Here is a 24,363-nt window from a genome sequence, read left to right as displayed (position 1 = left end):
TGCCCTCCTTTGACTGTCAAGGCAGAACACAATGGCTTGTATGACTGTCATTACCTGGACAAACTGCCTTGTGACGGAGAAAGTACTTGCTAGCTTTGTATAACACCCAGGTTTCTAGAAGAGTGATATGTACTAATGCTTTGCCTGATTTCACTGTCATTGCACCTTTAGGCCAACCAATAAGTGTTCTCCATCTAATAGTTTTGGACAGGAGGACTCTTTTACAGACAGTTCAAGGTTTTCTCCTACATTCAGGAAGTATAAATTATCCTGCTCTTGGGCAGGAGTTGGACTAGATGACTTCTCATGGTCCCATCCAGTCCTATTTTATATGACTAAGATTGTATAACAGTATGAATAGAGGCACATGAAAGGACCTATCCAAATGAGGTTTGATAGGGACATGTACCAACTGTAGCCAGTATAGGTGCAACGATAAAGTTTTTTTTTTGCCAATACTGATGGATGATTATTAATCAGCCGTATCAGCTGATACCGATCTGATTGCCAATATGCAGCCTGGCAGCTTGGAGAGCAGCGTCTGGTGGGAGAGGTAAGGGGCGTGGGGGGAGTAGATCGAGGCCCCCATGGTGAGTGAGGGAGTGGGGCTGGGCAGGGGCAAAGAGGGGTGCAGGGCGGAGCTGTGGGCAGCTTGTCTTGGGGGCGTGGGGGGCGGCTCCTGCTGCTGTGTGCACCCCCAGGGGAGGCACGAAGGCATGTGGTCCCCAGATTTGTTCATGGGGTGAGGACGGGCTGCGGGCTGGGGCCAAGAGCTGTGCGAGCCTCTTCCCGGTTAGGGAGGCTGCGCTTGGGGTGGGTCAGAGAAGGGGGGATGGCAGTGGCGCTGGGAGGGGGGGCTATAGTCACCCCAAAATTCACCATAGCCCCCCCTCCCAGCATCGCCACCTGCCTCAAGCACAGCCCTGGCCCAGCTGCTCCCCACTTGGAAGAGACTGGCACTGCCCCCCCCAGCCTCAGCCTGCAGTGGGCAGCCCACACCCCATGCACAGATCTGGGGGGCGCATGCCCCCATGCCTCCCCCAGGGGTGCATGCAGTGGAAGGAGCTGCCCCCCACAATTCCCGCACCTCCGGGATGTGCCTCTCGTTGCTCTGTTCCACCCCCACTCCTCCCCAGCTGGGCAGTGCTTATCCATGTCCCCCCCATGCCCCTTCCCTCTCCCCACCTCTTCCCTACCCCACAGGCTTACCAGCCAGATGCTCCTTTCCAAGCTACCGGGCTGCATTCCTGGCCATGTCCATGCTGCAGCTGCACATGTGCACACAGCATTTATCTGTGATATTATCAGCCACATCAGCAAAAAAAGGCCGACTGCCAATGTCAATTTTCCTTTTATTGGTGCCAATATGATACAGCCTGATATATCTGTGCACCTCTGGTAGCCAGTCCTACATGCTCCAAAGGTGTAGTCTGGCATTTGTGCCACAAAGATGCATGAAGCCATGTGTCCTAACATAGCAAATCAATCCTTACTGTGGTAGCTGGATTTGATTGCAATTGCACTATCAGGGCACTTAAGTTCTTAAATCTGTCTTGAGATAGGTAATTGTAGACCTGGTGAAGTTCAGGACCATTGCTGAGTCTCTGGGTAGGAACCAAGTTGGACTTTTTGCTTGCTGACTTTCTAACTTTTGCAGACTGTGTTTAACTCTAGCTAAAAATATTAAGTCAGGTGTGGAAACATTAACACAAGTGAACATTTACTCAGGTGGAAAATAACTTTCAGAGAGGCACTGGATGCACTGTCAAGATGCTCAAGAAGGCTTGATTTTGTTTTATGACTGAAAGAGCTGTTCAATTAATTCTACTGATTACAGGACTAAAGAAACATCTTTTGATTATTTTTCCCAAGTCTGATATGTTTTTAATGCACAATATATGAAATAGTAAATGAATGCACATTCCAATACAGTTAGATTTGTTTCTGCTTTAATCTTATACTGAGTAATATAGCTCTAGGCCCCTGACATATTAGTAAAGCTAGTTTCTTTTTACCTGAAGAAAAATATATGTTGCATTATATGTAATGGTGGACCTCACTATCTGCAACCTTTTTTTAAAATCCTAGATCTGCCTCTGACAAATATACGTTTTGACTTGTAATTTGAACCTGAATTCACTACTCAACAAGTGCTACAACGTTTGCTGAGGTGCTCTTTTGTAAAGCAGACAAATTTCCTTTTGAGAGGATAAATTAAGGCTAATTCTTATAAACGTAAGAGGGTTTGGATTTAAATATCATAGGACAAAAGTTAATTTCACAGCAGCAGCACGCATAATGTCCATTTTGTAGCAAAAGGTGAACTTTACATATCAACAAGGTTAAAATACATGCAATATAGTTAAGTGGGATTCCTTTGGCCATCCAAAAAACACAAAGAGAATGTGGTATATAATTTAACTTGAAAATACTATGTAAATGAGAGGTACATTCTTTTTTTTTCTCTTCTGCTCTGCATATCCAACTATTTCCCCTTGAATTAAAAAGGACTGGATGCCACTACCTTTTTAGCTCATCAGCATTTCTAGATCAAGCAGAGATCACTGCAAAGCAATAAAAAACAATCCTTCCATTTAGGGATTGAGTATGGTACATCTGCAATATTATCATCTCCTGTTGCTCCATGAAGAGAGTAAATCCACTTCAGCCCATGAAGTGCATGTCAGTATACTTTTTACACTTACAGAGCCTAATTTTCAGAGCTGCAGAGCACCTGATTGTCTCATGGACTTCACTTAGTGCTGTACATGATCAGTATTTTAAAAATCAGGCTCTTAATTTACCTGCTAGATATTCTATGACAGCCGCCATGTAGACTGGTGCTCCCATACCTATCCGGTACTTGAATGTTCCTTTCTTTAAGTAGCGCATCATCCTCCCCACTGGGAAAATAACACCTGCCCTGGTGGAGCGTGACATCTTGGACATTTTCTTTTTCCCACTTCGGCCTGACATCTTGCTGCTGTATACCTTTCAACTTGCTGACAGACTGTTCTTATTCACGTACACCAACCCAAAAGCTGCAAGAGAAAAAAAGACAGGACTGATGGTGGGTATAGTCAAAAGAGTCATAGAAAATCTGTAGAACAAAATCAGAATAGATTTCCTTGTGCATGGAGAAGGAAAAATCCAACATAACAGAGCCAATGATCTGGCCTGGATGAATATAAGTATTAAAGCAGAAGCATGAGTTATCAAATAGCAGACAATTTGAGCATTTACAACAGTATAATCTATGTTATTCTGAATATATAATATGATATAAACAGCTCAGAAAGAGCAGTTTGGGGAATTAAAAAAAAGTGCATGTTAACTGAATATCATAATATCTAAACAAGGGTCTTGGTATTCAAGGGATCTGTAAGTTTGTTTGTCTGTTGAATATAGTAGGTGATGCTTCTGCTATTGAAAGATTCTTTTCCTGCTAAACTTGAGAATTGTTTTACAAAGTCACGGGAATCTTTTCAGCAAAGCATAGTGAGAGTGAGGCATTTGACTCTCATCATTACTTTAAAAATGTATATTGAATTCTCCCTAATAAGATAAATAAAAAATATACAACTGATATTTAAAGAACTCTGAGGTTGCAAAGTTAAACAGTAAAAATTTTAAGAAATGTCAGAAGCCAGTTTGCAGTGTAACCTTAACGTGGCTGCCTTACATACATGCATTCTTACACAGTCTTTCATGACATAAACGCATCTTTTACCCCATGGGGCCCCTGCTCACTCAATGTGCAAAAAAGATAGTACACAATGGCTGCATCTATGTGAAATGCTGACAGTGCAGCTGCTACTGTGCAGTCATTTAGTACTTGTATAAATGAATACTAAATGACTACACAGTAACCTGATTAACTGTGCAGTAACACCTCCAAACAGCTTTACTGTGACGCTGACTGCACAGCAGCCCAAGACTACTGTGCAGTAGTGATGTGTCACGGTTTCTGCCACACAATGCTATAGCACAGTAGTCTCGGGCTACTGCGCAGTCAGCGTCTCATGTAGACATGGCCAATGAGTAGTAATTCAAAATTTTCTATCCCTATCAGTATGTACTCACATGCCTTAATTCCTGCACAACAGCCAAAACTTACATTGAATAAGAATTTACTTTTCGTGGACTTTTAATGACACTCATCACTGTTGCAGTAATAAATCTATTTTCAAAACCTCCTACTTGTTAGATGATGAAATAACATCATAGCCATTTTACAGGTGGCTAGCTGTGGCACAGAGAGATCAAGGCCTTTATTGTTTAAAGCATCCAGCAACTTTGCCTGATCCACCACTAAACCTAGAAGGATCTAGATAATTCTCTAGGGCACATCTACACGTGCAATTAATGTGACTTAATTTATTGTGCTGCAATTTGCACCAGAGTAAACTAATCTAGGCACAACGTCTAAACGTAAGCCCAATGACAGAAGCAAACTGAGCCAAAGTGGAGCAATTTAGGCTCGGCAGCAGGCAGGAACCTAATTGTGGGGCATGTGTAGATGGTGATGCTTTACTGCAGAGCAAATTAGTCTACTCCATAGAAAAGTGCACATGTAGATGTACCCCCTAGAGATGTATAAAGCTTTCCTCAATTCTACATGGGAGAGAGTGAAGGTCACCTGCAAGAGACTCTATTTTTACCTGTATGTTTTGCAAATGGAGTATATATAGTAGGTTCAGCTTCAAATAAGAGAAAGCAGGGGACCTATCTGGGCCAACCCACCCCTCCCCCCCCCTTATTCTGCTGCTGCTTTATAAATGGAACTCAAAGACAAATATATGATAGTGTTCAGAACCATGTTATTCATAGATGTTAGGGTCGGAAGGGACCTCAATAGATCATCGAGTCCGACCCCCTGCATAAGCAGGAAAGAGTGCTGGGTCTAGATGACCCCAGCTAGATGCTCATCTAACCTCCTCTTGAAGACCCCCAGGGTAGGGGAGGGCACCACCTCCCTTGGGAGCCCGTTCCAGACCCTGGCCACTCGAACTGTGAAGAAGTTCTTCCTAATGTCCAGTCTAAATCTGCTTTCTCCTAGCTTGTGGCCATTATTTCTTGTAACCTCCGGGGGCGCCTTGGTGAATAAATATTCACCAATTCCCTTCTGTGCCCCTGTGATGAACTTATAGGCAGCCACAAGGTCGCCTCTCAACCTTCTCTTGAGGAGGCTGAAAAGATCCAGTTTCTCTAGTCTCTCCTCATAGGGCTTGGTCTGTAGGCCCTTAACCATACGAGTGGGCCTTCTCTGGTCCCTCTCCAGGTTATCCGCATCCATCTTGAATTGCGGCGCCCTGAATTGCACGCAGTACTCCAACTGCAGTCTGACCAGTGCCCGATAGAGGGGAAATATCACCTCCTTGGACCTATTCGTCATGCATCTGCTGATGCATGATAAAGTGCCATTTGCTTTTTTGATGGCTTCGTCACACTGCTGACTCATGTTCATCTTGGAGTCCACTAGGACTCCAAGATCCTTTTCCACTTCCGTGCCACCCAGCAGGTCATTCCCTAGGCTGTAGGTGTGCTGGACATTTTTCCTCCCTAGGTGCAGCACTTTGCATTTCTCCTTGTTGAACTGCATTCTGTTGTTTTCTGCCCACTTGTCCAACCTGTCCAGATCTGCTTGCAGCTGTTCCGTGCCCTCCGGCATGTCCACATCTCCCCATAGCTTTGTGTCATCTGCAAACTTGGACAGAGTACATTTCATGCCCTCATCCAAGTCACTGATGAAGACATTAAAGAGTATCGGTCCAAGGACCGAACCCTGCGGGACCCCACTGCCCACACCCTTCCAGGTCGAAACCAACCCATCCACCACGACTCTCTGGGTGTGACCCTCCAGCCAATTCGCCACCCACCGGACTGTGTAGTCATCCAAGTCACAGCCTCTTAGCTTGTTCACCAGTATGGGGTGGGATACCGTATCGAAGGCCTTCCTTAAGTCTAAGTATACGACATCCACCCCTCCTCCTGTGTCCAGGCGTTTCGTAACCTGGTCATAAAAAGAAACTAGATTGGTCAGGCACGATCTGCCGGCCACGAACCCGTGCTGATTTCCCCTCAGCATAATTTGTCCTGCCGGGCTCTCACAAATGTGAGCCTTGATAATTTTTTCAAAGACTTTGCCAAGGATGGAGGTGAAACTGACTGGCCTATAGTTGCCCGGGTCCTCCTTCCTCCCCTTTTTGAAAATGGGGACCACGTTGGCCCTTTTCCAGTCCTCCGGGACTTGGCCCGTGCGCCACAAGCTTTCAAATATTCCCGCCAGTGGCTCTGCAATGATGTCGGCCAGTGCCTTCAGCACCCTCGGATGGAGCTCATCCGGGCCTGCCGACTTAAAGGCATCCAGTTCTGGAGAGACCAACTGGCGGCTTCGGCAGTGGTGTCTCGAGGCAGGCTTCGGCTTCCTGGACAACGACCCGCACATCACGACGCGGGACATGCTCAGCTGGGATGGGCATCACCTGTCCCCCAAAGGTAAGCATGTGTTTAAAGCCCGCCGGAGGAGATCTGCCAACCTAGAAGAAATATGTTATGTCTTTCTTCATATCTTGCTGGTGCTGCTAAGCAGTTACAGGGCTCAGCCACCATTGATCTGGGAGAAGGACCTTAATCTCTATCAAAATGTTTTCTGCAAAAAGACCCAATATAGGCTAGGCATATGAACAAAGAAAATAAATCTATTTCCTCCCATATTTCTTCCTATTTTGCTGAGGACAATAAAATGGTATTCAAGGAAGTACTCCAGGACACTGAAGTCAGCCACTTCACTTTAAACAATATAACCGGACTTGAAAAAGGGCACTTTGTCCCTGAAAGCTTATCTAGAATTTCTCCCAAGTTTAAAGCTGGCTATCTAAAAGTTATCACAAAAAAAACTTTAACTACAAATATGTTTCTGATACTAGTCAAATAAATGTTAGATTTTACCTATGTAAAGATAGGTACCCATGCCAGTGACCTAATACTGAACTCAGTATTATGCCACAGTAAGTCCAGAGTCAATCCACTGAAGGCAGTGGCTGTTTCTGTCAATGAAGATGCAAGCGCAAAATTCATCTAACACAGCATTTGAACAAGAAATAAAGGAAGAAGATTATTATGACAAGAAAGGGGGCATCATAGGAAACTCTGCTATGGCTACAGATTATACCATTCTTTACTTGAAGGTTCAAGGGATCTTTTCCAATACTATGTGTTTTACTTCTTCGAGGTCCTTCATTTTCATGACCAATACTGCTGGAGAGCGTTTGAAGTACTGCCCTCAAAGGCAGTAGGAGCTCAGTTTATTGCTTCAACTGTCCTTGTAACCTTGCCAAGTCTCTGACTGAAGGACAAATTCTAATTGGTAGTAACAACACATGATCACATATTATATAATCTATTATGATACTCTCAGGCCTGTGATGGGGATTTAACTGCCATCTAAAACAGCCCTCGACATCATTCAACTACAAAGATACAGTCAAAATTAATTTGAGGAAAACATCAAAATCCATGCCTGATTTTTTTCCTGTTCATTTCCTGTACTGAATAGAAAAAGGTCCAATTCAAATTCTAATTTAGAAGTTCAAAAAAAAATGTTTCTCTGTAACAGCCATAAGGAAATTCAACAGTGAGTTTTTAATGACAATCTAAATTGAATTTTGGCTACACTTCTGGTACACCTAAAAAATAAGAATGCTAGACGGGTTGTGTTGGTGTAAAATAGCACAATGTGTCCTTATCCACAATGCAGATGATTTTCCTTTCTTCATTAATCATATAACATAAGTAAAAAACTAAGCTTAGGAGAGAATAACATATACTGTAGTAATAAAGGACACCCTAAAAAAATAAAGTTTCACGTCACCCCATTATGAGTTCCAAAAGAATTTCCAATTTTTAAATTAAGGGCTGTCTTTAACAATTTAATAAATTGCGAGACCAGAGGAAAAGTTCCTTAAAAGAGCATCTTCACTATAAAAGGGTTAATCAATTTGCTGTATCATAATAAAAAAAAAAATCAATTTCTGTTGTTGGGTTTGTTAAAACTCAGGGCTTGTTTTAAACAGTTTGTTATGATGAGGTTGTACTGTATATTTTTGTTAAGTTTCTTAGATAAGTTGTAAAAGTAAAAGCAGCCTTGTCAGAGAAGATTGTAAAACAATGTGAAAAGAAAGCAGGCTGGAAGTAAGCAACATGCCAGATGATTAAGGAATGTGGAAAGAAATCCCCTTTTCCAAAAACTAATTTTCACTGTAAATCTCAGCTAATTGACATCCTCCAGGGCTATGGAAGAATTGATTCAGTCCAGTTTGCAAAGTTTCAATAAAGCAAAAAAATTTAAATAGACCTATCAAAGAATGTTTCTTAGAGTAAACCATGTCTAAATAGAGCATGGACTGAGATGACTGGAGAACTCAGCAAGTCTGTTGAGAAGACCTGCTGCAATCTGCACGATTAGCTCAGTCTCCCTTATGAGTCTAGCTGGCTGGTACAGGTGAGAATCTATACTGAACTCCTGCAAGTAGACAGAAGAACACTGAGATAAGTCTATATTCTTGTGCTTTAGGGGTGTACAGCAGTGATTTTCAACTGGGGTGTCATGAGATCCTTTTAAAGGTGCTGCCAGGTACCATGCAATATTAGCAATATTAGGTGTGCAAGCACCTATGCATAATTCACACAAACCAAGAGTTTCAAATTGGAATCTATAGTGTCAAAACCATTCTAACTTGTTGGCATCTTTCTGATCTCTTTGCAACAGAAGATTTGCTCTATTATTTTTTTGTAGTAAAAAAATAAGTGGCAGCTAAGAGGTGGCATTTCCAACTTCTGAGTGAAAGCTGTAGCACAGCAAGTTGCTTGTATATGTTCAGACAATCCGTTCAGGACTGGTTACCTGAGCTGGAGATTACTCATTGATTTCACTCTTTCTAATAATTCCTGGATCATTTATCTGTGTCTGCTTTAATGATACCAGACAGGTGGGTGGTAACTCTCTTTGGAGAGATCTTCTGTTTCTGTGCATCTGGTGGATTTTATGATGCATCTGTTACCTGAATAACAGGTGCGCAGGTAGGCTGGATTCTGGTAAAAGAGGCAAGAGATAGGTCTAAAGTCTGCCTTTTAGGCTGCTTGCAAACGTTAAAAAATAAAACAAAAAAATGCAGCATCTGTAAAGATTGTGCGCTTCAGTGGGGCTTTTAACTAAATCTGGTTCAATCAGCTATTGGATAAAAGCCCCCCAAAACCCACTAAAGTGCCTGCTCTATACAGATGTCAGGTGAGCTAGGCTGAAGTAATGCTGCCTCTTCTGGGTGTGTGCAGGGCTTGGCGTGGGAATGTGCAGTGTATAAAGGGGGGGGGGGGGGGGGGAGTTACATCTGCAAGCAACCTTACGGGTTTTTTTACATATGCTCCAGGGACGGCAGGAGGACACACTTTAATATAAGTGACTCTGAGAGCCACTCTAATTAAAGCATTGCAGCATCTCATGTATCAGTGTCCGTACGCTTCGAAATGGTAGCAGGGGTGCTTTAACTAAAGCTTGTTCAACAAACTTTAGTTAAAGCGTCCTTGCCACCATTCTGAAGTGCGGGGATGTTGATACACAAGAGGGGGAGGCTGGCTGGAGTGCACTAATTAGCACACTGCAGCAGACTCAATTAATTCTGTTCTGGCACTGTAATTACAGCGCATCAGAGCAGACTCCTGGCATGTCTACAGGCAACCCTTAATGTCTAAACCAGGGGTTGGCAATCCCTGGCACATGTGCCAAGAATGGCATGCAAGGCCATTTTCCTCGGCATGCATTGGGGCCGGGAGGCAGCAATTGTTTGCAGCCTCACAGCTGCAGCTCTGGGTAGCTGCTGCCAGCCAGGAGCCCAGGCTGTTCCCAGCAGGCAGCTAGGTTGCAAGCCCTGCTGGGAGCAGCCAAAGCTCCATGGCTATTAGCAGCTAACCAGAACCTGGTCCAACTGCAGCTGGGAGGCTACAAATAGCTACTGCCTCCCTGCCCCCAGCCCGGTCTGAATGGGTGCAGTGCTGGCACCTGCTGCCTTCCCAGACCCCAGGGCCAGAAGCCAGCCAGGGCCGAGAGGCAGCAGCTGTTTGTAGCCTCCTGGATGCAGCTGGCCCAGGCTCTAGGAAGCTGTTGACAGCCACGGAGCTGGGGCTGCTCCCAGCAGGCGTTGGGAGGATGGAAGCCCTGCTGCAAGCAGCCTGGGCTCCATGGCTATCACCAGCTACCCAGAACCTGGGCCAGCTGCAAACATCTGCCTCAGCTGGCCCCAGCCCCAGCTGCTTCCCAGCCCCAGCCCTGGCCCCGGGCTCCAGGGAGGCAGCAGCTACCAGCAATGCGCCCCTAGCCACCGCTTCTGCAGAGCAGCATTGGAACCCAGCACGCCAGGGCACAGCGGGGGGGTGCGGAAAGCTGCCTGCCGCTCCGAGGAGCTCCCTGCTGCTCTGGCAATACTTCCCCTGCATGCAGGGGCAGCAGCGAGGAGCACAACCCTGGGTGCTGCCCACACTGCTCCCATGCGCACACGGGAAGCGTGACCCAGGCAGTGCCGAGCTTGCAGCAGCAGGCAACTTCCTTGTGTGGCCACTTTGTACGCGGCCACTCTGGGTCGTGCACACTGCACTCAAGAGGGCCCAGAAGAGGGCAGCAGGGCCAGGAGCAGTGTGTGTGACCCAGAGTGGCAGCACACAGAGGGCCGCACAGGTAAGCTACCTGCTACTGCAAGCTCCATGCTACCCAGGTCACACTTCCCCGTGTGCATGGGAGCAGTGTGGGCAGCATGCAGGGTTGTGCCTCTCACTGCAGCCCCCGCTTGCAGGGGAAGTGTGGCCAGGGGAGCTCGGAGTGGCAGGCAGCTTTCTGCGCCCCCGCTGCGCCAGGCTCCAATGCTGCTCTGCAGAAGTGGTAGCGAGGGCAGCACAGCGGGGAGCATCACTGGTATCTGCTGCCTCCCCAGAGCCTGGGGCCAGGTGTGGGAAGCAGCTGGAGCCAGGGCGGAGAGGCAGCAGATGTTTGCAGCTAGCCCAGGTTCTGGGTAGCTGCTGATAGCCACAGAGCCTGGGCTGGCGGGCAGGGCCTTTGGGTGGGGGGTACAGGGCACAAACAGGGCATCCTGCCATGTACCCCCTGCCCTTGATTTGTTTTTCTGGCGTGCCGGCACTCCAGCACCTTCTAACGTAGGCATTGCAGGGTTTTTCAGCACTGGCCAAAAAATGTTGCCTACCCCTGGTCTAAACCACTAAATTTACAACAGGGGTTTTCAGCCTTTTTGGGTAAGTGTACCCATGGCAGCCAGTCGAGATGGCAGGAGTCCCCTGACAGCCAGATGAGCGGGTGGTGGGGGGGAGGGTGTCCCCCCCAGCTGCTGACTGGGAAGGAGGAGGGGTCCCCTGTGGCTGCCCCATGGTGGCAGAAGTGCCCTGCTGCCAAGTACCCCCTGAGGCCATCCCAAGTACCTCCAGTGGTACACATACCCATGGTTGAAAACCACTTGTTTACAACCTTTCTAGACTCAAGGCACCCTTCCCTAACTTTTCTGAATTTAGCAGTACCCTATTCCAAAACTGCTTACAAATATGACTGGAAAAACATTTTTATAAACAAACAGGAAAAATGCTTGGTTAACGATATAATAATAATATATATATATATAATAATAATATATATATATATATATATATATATATATATATAACATTATATATAATAAATGAGACACTTGAGCCTGGTGGTTCTTGTAAATATCTTGCATTTCTTAATCACAACAAATAACAACTCAAATGAGTAGATTCTCAGTGCCGACAAGTGTGAAATGGTGGTATGATGTCAGACTATGCAAGAACTATGAGCTTAGCTAACAAGTTGTCCCTTACTTTTTGACTATCAGTCATTGTCAGGGGAGAAATAGAAAAGGCACTGAAATAGATGCAAACAGAAAAGCTTGAAGTTTTGATAATGTATCACCAGAACTACTGTAACATTTTGGGAAAGCAGTCAATACCAGCTGCCCTCCCTAATGTCTGGTCATGCAGGGGATCCTGGAGAACTGCAGCCTGTAGAGCTAAGGTACGATCAAGGAACTTCCCAACCAAGCTGAAGCACCTTCGGTGAAGCACTCGCCCACCGCTCCTCAGGGCAGCAGCGCGGCTCGGCCGCGGGCTCGGTTTGGCGCCGACGCGGCGAGGACGACACAATGGCTGCGGGCCAAGGCGGTTAAGCGAGACCGAGGTGCCCCGGGGGTGGCAGGGCAAAATGGCGTCACGTCTCCGCTCCGGCGCAAGAGGCCGGGATGGAAGCGCGGGGGGAGGGGCGGAAACACGTCTATGGACACCACAAAGCGGCGGCGGATCCCGCGCCCCTTCACCAGTGCTCGCCGTCGCCCGGGCTGACCCGCCGTCTCTTTCAAAACCGCCCCGCCCCGCCATCATCTGCCACCGCACGACCCCGCCCCTCGGCCCCGGCCGTGTGAGCTCATTGGCCAGCCAGAGCACGCGCCGCGTCCAGGCGCGCCACTGGGCGGCGGACTAAGGACAGGCGGTGGCGGCGCGCGGGCGCTGATTGGCCGAGCGGAGGGTTAGAACCTCTCGCGTGCGCTAGGCCCGTAGCCTACGGGGGGGAGGGGCGCTCCAGGAAGGCGCCGTTAACCCGAGGGGGGGAGCGGGGGGGGCACGCAGCTTAGTATCCGCCCGTTTTCCCGCGCAAACGCTCGGCCGCTGCAGGGAGGCTCCGCCAGTCGCGGCCGCCATCCCGGAACGGGAAGCGGAGGGGGAGTGCCCGCGCCCCATCCCCCGGCCCGGCCCGGCCCGGCCCGGGCAGGCGCACACAGGGCGGTTACGGCCCCGGGGAGCGGCCTGCGCCCCGCACCCCCTCAGCGGCCCTGTCCCGCCGCCGCGCTCCGCCCTCACCTCCGCTGGGGCGGCCGCCACTCCGCCGCCGCCGCGCGTCCGGTGCTGCTGGTGCTGCGGCTCGGCCAGCGGCGTTCTCCTGTGCGGAGCGTCTCAATGGCGGCGGCGGCGGAGGGGGCGCCTTCTGCTCCTCATACCGCCTCTAGGAGGAGCCACCGCAGTCCGGTCCGGCTAGAGCCCCCTGCCGCCGCCGCCCCCCCGCCGGCTCCGAGGCGCGGGCCGGGCCCGGGGGCTGCGTGGGGCTGGTTGTTTCCGCTCTGGGCGTCCCTGCCCCCGCGGACTTACTTGGTTTGGCCGAGGCGGCGCGGGCTGCGGGACTTGCGGGGCGGGGGCCCGCACCTGTTACGCTGCGGTCTCGAGGAAAGTTGCATCAAGTTGTGTCTTTTGTGTGAGGGACCTTCGTGGCCTCCGCCTACCGGGTGGCTGGGCTTGAAGAGCCGCTGGTTCCTCCTCGCGGTGTTTCCTGCACAGGCCTTTGCTCGACCCCTCAAGGTGCCGGGGACAAAGCGGTGTCGCCCTCCTCGGGTCTGTTCTGGTGCCGCCAAAACTCTTGTGCCCGCAATGTTGTGCTTCCCTGGAGGAGAGCGAAGGGTTCATTTTGAAGACTTGCCTGAGAGGCATTGTGGCACTGCACGGGGTTTGGGGGGGGGGGCTGTGGCCAGCTTTGCTACTAGTCCTCTCTGTGATCAGCAGGGATCCTGGTTTTCTCTGGTTTAAAAAAACATCCCCAATTGGGAAAACAACCCAATACAGGAAGAAATTACACGTATTGTGTCTAAACGGAAGAGAAATATTTTTTTAAAGTGTCTTTCATGGTACAAATAGTTGTATGAGTGTAGTGTTATTAATAAGTATGGTGTTTACACACTTTCTGTAAATATATGATGGTTATACAATACTGTTTTAACAAGAAAATAATAAACGTTTTAAATATTGGAAATGGTCTCAGATTCTTTTAGATGAACGGCAGCGAGGTGCCATGCAATAACAATGGGAAATGTGTAAGCAAGCTTTTGCTGGTAGGTTGCCCTGTTCATATTGATAAAGTTATTCCCCCACCTGACTACAATCATATATAGGATTAGACTTCACTTTTTTGTGCAAGACTGAAAATATAATAGAGAGTATTACTATTATTATTATTACTAGTACTATTATTATTATTAAGTATAATGCATTACCACACATTCTGTTCAAGCTAGCATTGTTTTTACATAATTCACTCTGTCTTTGCATAAGTCCATCTTGAGTTATGATTTTGGAGTCAACAGCAGTGGTTCCCCATGTAAGGTTGAAAAGCATTACTGTAAATCCTGATTTTCATGCCACTATATCAATTGCAACAACATATAGCTTAATATCTAAACAAATACAGAAAAAACACTTGATATAATCTTCATAGAGCCTTCAGCAAGTACCTTTATTACACAGACATAATTTTCAGCTGTCACACCACCTTTCCTTAAAAAAAATAAAAATAAAAATTCTGCTATGTTCTAATTGATTGATTATTTTGCTTGTGGCCAAAAGGATGCTGATCTCCATTAGGTGTTTAAGAACATAAAAGAACATGTGCATCTAGAAGCAGTTTACACGTTCTGGTATCAACTTTCAGGATAGAAACATCAAGTAAATCAATACAGACTTTGAAAGAAACTACAGGAGAGCGGCAGCCCCTCCTAGCTTCTCCCCTTCCATGGGAAGAGGTCATGAAATCTCTGTGGTGTACCCTTAGAGGTTTTGGGGAAAGTATAGGAAATAAGTATGCTTGAATGGCATTACAAGTTGCCTCTGGTTTTTTGAAGTACTTGTAGGTGTAAACGGTTTGATAGCAAATTTTCTCTCTCTAGTATATAAATTACTAGTTAAAGTAAACAATCGTTATTACTTCGCTCTTTGTAGATGGAACACTTTCTTTTTAAATGCACGTTAGAAAAGTTGTAAGTCACTTAATGCATTTCTGGAAGGCGTTCAGACACCTATGATGAGCTTGGCATATGAACTGGAATGGGACTGAGAAGAGAGAGTTTATTATTAAACAATATGAAGCAACCTCCTTTTATTGTGGTAAAGCAATTAATGCATAACACCATAAGGCAGCAGTAGAAGAAGTGACAATCAGTAGCTTATTTATATAGTTTGGTGATGGATTGTTCTAAGCAATAATCCTATATTATTCCTGGCAGACATCTTCACATCTGCTAGAATGCAAGTGATCAGCAAGCCCCCAGGGTTTTCATGCTGCAGCAGCTATACCTCAGAGAAACAGACAAAGTATCACCATTTGGCTTTGATCCAAACAAATGTGTTTCTTGTCATTTGAATCTATCCATCACAAGACTGGTATTATGTTTTATCATTCTTTAACATTAAAATGTACAAGTGCTAAGATTATAGGAGTAATATTCCTTATTAAAGCAAATGGAGTCTACTCCGATTTGTTTTTGCAGACCATCTGCCAGTTGATTTCCAAGTGTAAAACAGATCTGTTTCTTATCAAAATAAGCATATCTGTTGAAGGAAGATATATGAATTACCAGCTGTGTAACTCTCAAGCTATTGGAGTAAGTGTCTGTTTATGGCACACTTGTGAATGAAAGCTATTATTCTTACATTGTAATGAATATTCCATGACTTCAAAAAGCCAAGAAGCTCAGCCTTATAACCATTATTTTAATAACTTCATTATGTAGAGGTGTGTTTTTCATTTCTTTTAAAAACCCAGTATAATTATTTGGTGACTTTTAATAGTCTTTAGCTGCCATTTTAATTAAACTACAGTTTTGACCATTGCAGTGAATTTATGGTAATAATGCACTGCTATGGTAGAGATGTAAATTAGGATCTGAATGTATTTGCTTTTTTTTTTTTGTATGGGAGAGGTAGCCCTATCTTACTTCAGTGACACTCCTCAGCTCCTTGAGGAGTGCTGTTAACACTGCTGGGGGGAGGGGGAGGGCATGCTGTAGCTCTTCTAAACTAGAAGGATAAATGGACATCATGCTTGACCATACAAGGGAGGAAATGAAGCAAAATGAAATATTACTCATAAAGTGGTTACATGTGATTGGGCTAAAATTAATGTATATTAGGGATCTCACCTTCTTAATTCAAATTTACTTCAATAATAATTATAGGGAAAGTGGGAGTGAGGTATCTCACGTATACTGTGTTCTTGGCTATTTCACTGTAAACACGTATTTATCATAGCACGAGTGGTCCAGGTACTTCCGGTCAGAATGTAGGCAAGTGCTATGTTATTATTTTCCTTAAAAAACAGAGAGGATATTAATGTATCTCAGTACTGAAATGCAACACCTCTGCTTTCCCTTATCCATTTCTTTCATGAATATAGGCTACCAGGTGTCAAGTGAGGCTCAATTTTAGAAAAACCCCGGGTGCATGGCCAGGAGGATGAAAGTTTATGATAGAGGGTGTGTGTGTGCGTGTGTGTGTGTGTGTGTGTGTGTGTGTATAACTAGATATATAGATATATTTTAATTTTAAAAAAATTAAGAGGAGGTGGAGCTCCCAGGTGCATAAGCACCATCTGTGAGTCCTAGCAGACTGCGGGGAGTGGAGCTCCCCCAGGGAAGCTGACTGCAGGGAAGCGCTTCCTAGGGAAACGAAGCTACCCCTTGAAGTGAGACAAGTTTAGCCTTGAGGTTATAGTTTGTGGCTTTGTAAAGGCAGTTTGCATGCATTTTAGTTGTGCTATTTATGTTTACTTATGTTTGTATAACTGGTGGAGTGGATGTGGCTGAAAGGGGAGAAAAGGAAGACACGGGGGTGCTGCGGGGGCACCTAGCATAAAGCCATGCCCTGGGTCAAGGGTGCCAGGGAGTCTGTGACCAGGAACAAGTTAGGGCCAAATAGGCCAGGGGCCAGAGATGCTGCATGGCTGAGGCTGAGGGCAAGAGCCTGAGCAAAGATGAGATGATCAGGGCAACCAGGGGTTAATCAGAGGCTGTGGAGACTGGAAAGGCCAGACCCAAGACAGTGTGCCTAGGCCATCAGTCAACAAAAGCCAGAGTAACCCATAGGCCAGTGTTTCCCAAACTTATCCTCAGTGTGACCCCATTTATGACCCCATTTCCTCAGCCTGGCCCCTCACTCTCAAGCTGCAGCCCTCTACAACCCCAGGTGCCCCTCATGCCCCCCCCCCCCGGTGCCCTCAGGCCAGGGCCAGGATCCACAGCTCCCTGTCCCACCCCAGCACCACCTGAGACCTGGCTGCCACCCATGGGTGGTGGTGGCTGCTGCGGCTGGTGCAGAGTACACAACCTGGCTTCCTACCCTGTCCCCTCCCTTGCAAGCAGCGCTGCTGGAGTGGAGCTTATGTGGGGGGAGTATGCGAGCTGTCCACTGCAGGCTTGGGGCTTCTGGCCCTACTGCCTTCCCCCTGAGGGCTCCGTGGCCCAGTGGGCAGGACCCGGCATAGGAGGGAGTACTGTGCCGCACCGCAGCGCCATGGCTGCCAAGTTGAGGTGTCCCCTACTCACTCAGCAGCAGCATGGGCACAACTGTGTGCCAGTACTGCTTCTGCTGCCATGCCTCACCTTGGTGGCTGTGGTGGTACACCACTCCTTTCCACAATGGATCCCACCTGCTGGGCTGCAGAGGCGACCCTTGTTTGGAGCTGATCTGACCCAGCTGCAGCCCCGTACCCTGCTGTGGGTGCAGAAATCTCAGGGGGCACATTTATTGCAACCCCATCCGCTGATGTTGTGACCCCATTTGGGGTCGCAAACCACAGTTTGGGAACCACTGCCATAGGCTAAAGCTAGTGAAGTTGAGGCCTAACAAGGGATCAAATGGCAACAGAGTAACAACTACAAGGCATGGGTGTAGCTGTAGGGTGGAAAGAGGCCATAAATTTAGCTCTTAAGGCATGTGGGGCCTGAGGGAACAAATACTGAGAAAGGGAGAGGGAAAGCACCTAAGGCTCACCAGCCTTCAAGGGCAACCTCCTCTCATTACTTCCAGTGACAAAGCATGGAAGGTAGGGAAGCAGGGTGAGACCCTGGGAGTCAGGAGCAAGGGCCCGACAGGATTGGGGCAGCCACTAGGACATCACAGCAGCTCTCGGGTGCCAGTCCTGTCACAGGCCCTTATTAAAAGAGCAAATTAAAATGTGACATGACAAAATTGTTTGTACCAGCAGTTGTGGTCATGGGGACATGAAAACTTGTATAATACTTGCTTTTCTGGAGGATGGGAATTGGATCAGCACATGACTTTGGATATTGTAAAATGTTTGAATTTCCAAACCTGAGGTTTTTTGGCATAACTCTCAATGTTTATTTAAACAGAAGCACGAATCCCAAACAATAACTATTTACATTTGAAAGGGAAACATCTCCGTCTTTGTAGATAAGGATTGGAGTACATTTTGAAAGTAAGTTTCCCACTCTCTCTTGAATAAGTGACAGGTGTGAAAATATGATTAGCAATATATCTGTCTGAAAGGATGTAAGTATTTCTGTATTTTGTAAATGTAATTGTAAATCAGGGATAATCCCTGGCATGACAGCCAGATGCATATCTGGGGGGCAGAAATATCTGCATAATATACATGCTTCTGAAGAACTGAATATAGAGATGGGTAGATAAAGTGAAAATACTAAAAAAATGCTAGGTGAGGCAAACAGTTGACTAGGGAAGTCCTGATGTCTTGGGGGTGATTCCTAGTCTCCAGCTGTTAGGGTTGGTATAGCAAGCTGAGAAGCAGCAGACTAGAAATGCTGAGAAGAATATCAGATAAACAGTTAATTGGTCAGAGAAGAGATAAAAGCAGGGTGAGATTCTCTTGTATTAAAAAAACTCTTATTTGGGAGTTTTATGCAGTCTTTCTCCAACTTACATTTTATTTTGCTTGATTTTGTCTGTGTTATTTACCTTCCTGATTGTCTGTGGTAAAAGTGATTTTTAGAACAATGAATAATTGCAAACATTCCTCTTCTGCAAAAGCAAGGACCTATAATATAACTGAAGGGGAACACCTCATAAACTGACAGACTTTCTTTGCTGAAGTTTCAAGGCCTGGCCTGGTACAGGTGGGACTAAGGCAGGGGTGGGCAAAATGCAGCCCGGGGGCTGGATGTGGCCTGCCAGGCCATTCTATCTGGCCTGCGGGGCCCCTAAAAAATTTAGAAAATTAATATTTATATGCCCTGGGCTGCCTGTTATGCAGCCCTTGTTGGCTTTCCGAAACTCAGTAAGTGGCTCTCTGCCCAAAATAATTGCCTGCCCCTGGACTAAGGTTTGCTGGGAAAAGGAGTTATTGCAGGAGCAAAATTTAGTCTGTCCCTTCCAAACACACAGCCTAACAGTGGGGAGAGGTTTGAACTGAAAGGCACCCCGATATCACACTACCATAGCATATATGGTTTGTTACAGTTAGGCTAGGCACGTCCCCTCTAGCACAGTGGTACTAGCAATGTGGCAGAAACAAAGTCATTGGGATTTAAGACCTATTCTTCGTGCTTTGATACCTGTTGGGGATTGGCATTCATAGACCTTATCTACCATGGAGAAGGACATGTCTTGGAGCAATGTTCTGTTTGGTGTTCTTTCTTTAAGCATACTCAGAGAATAAGAGAAACACACCTGAAACACGTCCTAGAGAGATCAGCGCAAATATTGCTTCAGAAATGAAGATTATAGTCAGGTTCCCATACCTGCTTAATTCTGCCTTTTATGGCCCTGGCGCGCTTTTGGTGTACTATCCTGATGTACTGTCTTCACTCTAAATCAGTGAACTGTGCTACCATTGGTACCGAGCCTTCACTTTCAATACTAACACAGTGCTTCAATATCCAGAGCCTTGTGACTAAGAGATGATGAAGTATAAAGAGTCTCATTTCCTTTCATCTCTACAATAGCTAGTGCTGCTGTACCTGGTACTTCAGCACTGGCTATCTGAGAACCTATATTATATCTAGAGTCATGAACTGGTATTCAAGTGGTACTGGAGTCACCTCCCCTTGAAGGCAGTGAAATCTAGACCACTGAAGTCACTAGTATATCCCTACTGTTGACCACTCCTATACAGATGCAGGCCAAACCCCATAGAACATCTCCACTGAAGAAAATATGTTCTCCTTCACTCATCTCATCTGAACACAGTTCTCTGTGTCCATCTTCCCTGCTTAACAAGATGGTAATCAAGGAGGGATTCTAGACAGGAGTGCATGAAGGGGAGCAGAAGGGCTAAAGTAGGAGTGGGCAATTATTTTGCCTGGAGGGCCACTTAATGAGTTTTGGTGAGCCGTTGAGGGCTGCACACATAAAATTAATAATGAGCATATCATTTTAACAAATTTTACATAAAAATGAATCATATGCTAAAAATCAAACATCTACTATAAAATATTTTAATTTCATTTCAAAAAATAATTTTTCCCCAGATTTATGTTTTTTGCATAGTGCATATAGAGGTGATTGCATGATAGCTCAAAATGAAGTCTTTCTCCCAAGGGAAACAAAATCAGCCAGCAGGACACTCAGACAAGGGAGGACACCCGCATCCACAGCAGAGCCCTGCCACTGCCTAGCCACCCCACAAATCACAAGGGAGCTCCTGCCACCACCTGCACCCTGCCACATCCCTCAAGCACCATCTGCACTCCAAACCTGCCTGCCCACTGCCCCTTCCCATCCACACTTGCCCCCACAAAACCTGGGGAAGCCCAATAGCCCCCTCCAGCCTGACTCAGCTCCCTGTCAGGGCCATGCAGACTGTGCCCACCCACAGCCCTGGGGTCCCCCTTCCAACAGGAGGAGCCCCAGCCCCAGGGCACTGGGGCAGCCTCACCTGGGTGGACAGGACAGGAGTCACAATGGCTGCAGCCAGGAGGCAGCAGGTGGCTGGGCCAGCTTGCAGTTCTGCATGGGGGCAAGGTGGGAGGACCAGGGCTTCACTTGCCAGGAGGCACCAGGAAAGCTCTGCCACTGTTGGGCACAGGTGCAGAACGACCACTGCATGGTCCTAGTACCCAGGATGGCTCCTGCCAGCTCTGAGCTGTAGGCAAGTGGGACACTGCTGGCCCAGCCCAAGTGGGGGTGCCCAGGCCCAAGCACGGCTCACCTAGGACCTGCTGCATGTAGCCAGGTGGGCGGCAGGTAGAATCAATTGGCAGGATGTATACATCCCACAGGCTGTACTTTGCCCACCCCTGGGCTAAAAGGGCTGGTAGGAATGATTATCCTGCTATTCCCTTTTATGTCCTCCTACCTCAATGCTCCCCTTACCACCAATGGCTCTACTGGGGGCTCTTGATTGTATAGCTATATTCCACAAAACCTACATCATCCACTCTACAGAGCAATGGTTCTCAGCCTTTTCAAACTCTAGGCACCCCTTATTCAGCTGGATGCACCTGTCAGAAAATGCCAACTTTTACTATTCATTCATTTTTTGACTACAGAAAATTAATAGAGCAATTCTTCTGTTGCAAAGAACTCAGAAAGACCACAACAGGCCTGTAGCAGTGACCCAGCTGAGCCCCATACTTACCAGGATGATGACTGCCAGCATGCTCCATGGACAGAGGGCTCACAGCCAGCCCAGTGGGAAAGTGGCAATCCCAAGGGACACGAAAGCATCCTGCTGCTCCCCTGCCCCTGGGGCAGGCAGGACGAGTTGTAGTGGGAAGCAGGTTTGCTACTGGCCCCTTCTCTGGGGCAGAGTGAGAGCTGGAGTCTGGGTCCTGTGCAACCAGGGAGCCTGACCAGCCAAGGAGGCAGGTGGTGCAGGTGGACAGCACTGGCCCTGAAGCCTCAGGTACAAAAGCCGATGAGCCCATCTGGGGCTCTCAGCACTTGGCAGTGAGTGCAGGACACATGGGAGCAGCAGGCATCCGGGTTGGCCCAGGCCCGCCCGGAATTTCTGATGTAAGAGAGTACCAGCCTCAGAGGAGAGGGGAATGCCAGCACTGGCATTGGCCTACACCACGTTTCCCCACCAGAAGGCAGGACTCAGATTGAGGACAGTAAGTCACCAACTCTACAAGAGGAACCCTGACCGTCCTTCAGCTGACAAAGGTCAGACACACATAGAGGCGACACAAGGATTTGTGGTACTAATAGCCCCTGAGCGTCCAAAGGGTTCAGCCCAAGATGGGCCAATCCACTCAGGCTTAACTCATAAAAGGGGGAGGGTAAGCCCTGAAGAGCCCACTTGCTTCAGGAAAGGCAACTGAGGTGCACCAGTGGGCTGACAAGAGGCCAGAAGCAGGCACAGACAGTATCACTTGAGTTATAGTTATGTATTTATTTGTCTCTGTTATGGACATGTGCATCTAACATGAGGCCAGACCAGGCGCCCATGCCAATCACCAACAAGAACCTGAGTGGAAAGGGGTGAAGTGTAGAGGAGGTAGAGCCCCACAGAAGACCTGCAACCATTGGGACTTACATCAGCTCAGCAAACCCCAGGATTTTAGGTACCTCCCCCTGACAACTTCTAGTAACTCCAACTCATGGCAGGTGAGTGATAGAGACAGGGGGGAAGTAGATACCTGTGAAGCAAGCAGCACCCGAGCCTTACCTTGGTGGGGTTGCTTGGCCAGCATCCTTCTACAAGGCCACTATGAATTCCTATTTGAAATCTCTGGGTTAATCTTGTGAAACATGCTTGCACACCTATGTGATAATATTGTGTAGCACCTCATGGCACCCTTGAAATAATCTCAAGGCACCCCCAGGGTACTGTGGCACCCTGGTTGAGAATCACTGCTCTAGAGCTAGTTCATCTTTCTCAAAGAAGCAAATCACTTCAAACAAACCAGTGATGTAGCTTCAGACATAGAAGAGGCAAGGCAAGGAAGAGTGAGAAAAAGCATCAGCTATAAAGGGAAGAACGACTCATCTGTGTTATGCTTTCTTCATTTCTGCACAAGCGACATAATGTATTCTCTCATGTCTTCCAGGACTTTATTACAGGCTACGCTGAATGTTTCTCACACTGTGGTATGTGCTATGGTTGCTATAATAAGTATGAGGAAGTAAACATGGCTTTAGTTCTTTTTTCTCTGTGCATTCCAAACTAAATCACATTGCTGGCCCTGTACTTTTCCAGTCTTCAAAACCTCAACAGGTGAATTAAGCAGGCAGTTCTCAAGTACCCAAGAGTGTTCTGTCAAAGATTCATATCTTCAAAAGTAGGGATTCCTAGAAAGAGATGTTTGCCACAGACCAGAGCAAGTAAGACATTTTGCTTCAGATGATTTCCCTGACCAGATGTCTTCATCCCCAGGACAGAGTGAATGAAACATGCCTTTTTATTGATTTCCCTTAATGCTGAGGAAAGAGAGGCAAAGATTCAGGACTGATGATCATGACAACTTTAGCACAGGCTAAAGTAAGCAAGTCTGACATTTATATAATGAGTCTCTCAACAGTCAGCCCCCACTATCCTAAGCTACTTCAAAATCTCACTGTGCAATATACAGTTCTAGGCAGACAAGGTGAATCTGATATCTTTTATCAGACCAACTTAAATAGTTGAAAAAATGTTCTTAGCAAGCTTTTGGGTTTAAAAACCCTTCGTCAGGCTGAGGAAGCCTCTGCAGTTGGTGTGTGGTCTTCCTGGATGAAATGAATAGTAAAGAAGCCAGAGGCTGGGCTGGTATGCACGCAAGACTGGCAGTCAGTGAAAATGTAGATTGAGGAGTCAATGGGTGAGAGACGGGCTGGGGAGAGAAGGGAGATGAATGTAGCAGGTAAATAACCTTGTCTGCAGGTAAATATAGGGGTGTAGGTTGTAGCCGTGTTGGTCTAAGGACATAGGCAGACAAGGTTCTTTGGGTGAATCTGATATCTTTTATTAGACCAACTTAAATAGTTGGAAAACAATTATTAAGCAAGCTTTCAGGTTCAAAAACCCTTCGTCAGGCTAAGGAAATTTCTGCAGTTGGTGTGTTCTCTTCCTGGATAGAATGAGAAGTAAAGTAGCCAGAGGCTGGTCTGGTACGCATACAAGGCAGGTAGTCAGTGAAAATGTAGATTGAGGAGTCAATGGGTGAGAGACAGGCTGGGGGGGGGGGGAGAGAGAGAGAGAGAGAGAGAGAGAGAGAGAGAGAGAGAGAGAGAGAGAGAGAGAGAGAAGGGGGATGAATAGTGGAGAGATACCTGGGGAATCAGATGTCAGGCAGGTTATAATGTGTCATAAATCCAATGTCTATATTTAATCCATGATATTTAGTATCCAGGAGGTTGATGAAGTGGAGTTCGTAGGCTTGTCTCTGGGAAGTGTTGTGTAAGTTTCCTTTAAGGATCAGGACTGAGAGATTGGAGAAAGAGTGGTTTTCTTGTGAGAAATGTGCCCCCACAGGTAATTGGGTATTCCTGTCTTTGATAGATTTCCAGTGTGCGTTCATTCTGGTGCGCAGTTGTTGTTTGGTCTCTTCTACGTATTTTCCATCAGGGCAT

At 46.8% G+C, this 24,363-nt stretch overlaps 1 protein-coding gene across 3 annotated transcripts in view; it reads right to left on the bottom strand.

Moving 5' to 3' along the window:
• LOC102571775 (core histone macro-H2A.2) overlaps window positions 1-13,466 on the bottom strand; it is a 43,536-nt gene extending 30,070 nt beyond the window's left edge. The window contains exons 1-2 of one of the 3 annotated variants that reach the window (XM_019484375.2): window positions 13,216-13,466; window positions 2,805-3,041 (exon numbers count right to left, since the gene is read on the bottom strand). In XM_019484375.2, coding sequence (XP_019339920.1) covers window positions 2,805-2,976 — 172 coding nt within the window. In that variant the 5' untranslated portion in view covers window positions 2,977-3,041; window positions 13,216-13,466. Of the gene's footprint in view, window positions 1-2,804; window positions 3,042-12,930; window positions 13,138-13,215 lie in introns of those variants that run through there. The other 2 variants (XM_014609334.3, XM_014609333.3) reach the window with 2 other exon arrangements.
• Between the last annotated feature and the right edge of the window lie 10,897 nt (window positions 13,467-24,363).

The sequence above is a fragment of the Alligator mississippiensis genome, chromosome 6 (assembly GCF_030867095.1).
Source record: "Alligator mississippiensis isolate rAllMis1 chromosome 6, rAllMis1, whole genome shotgun sequence".
NCBI classification, from domain to species: Eukaryota; Metazoa; Chordata; order Crocodylia; family Alligatoridae; genus Alligator; species Alligator mississippiensis.
Note: the sequence above shows the minus strand (reverse complement) of the source record. Positions and strands in the feature narration are given on the sequence as shown.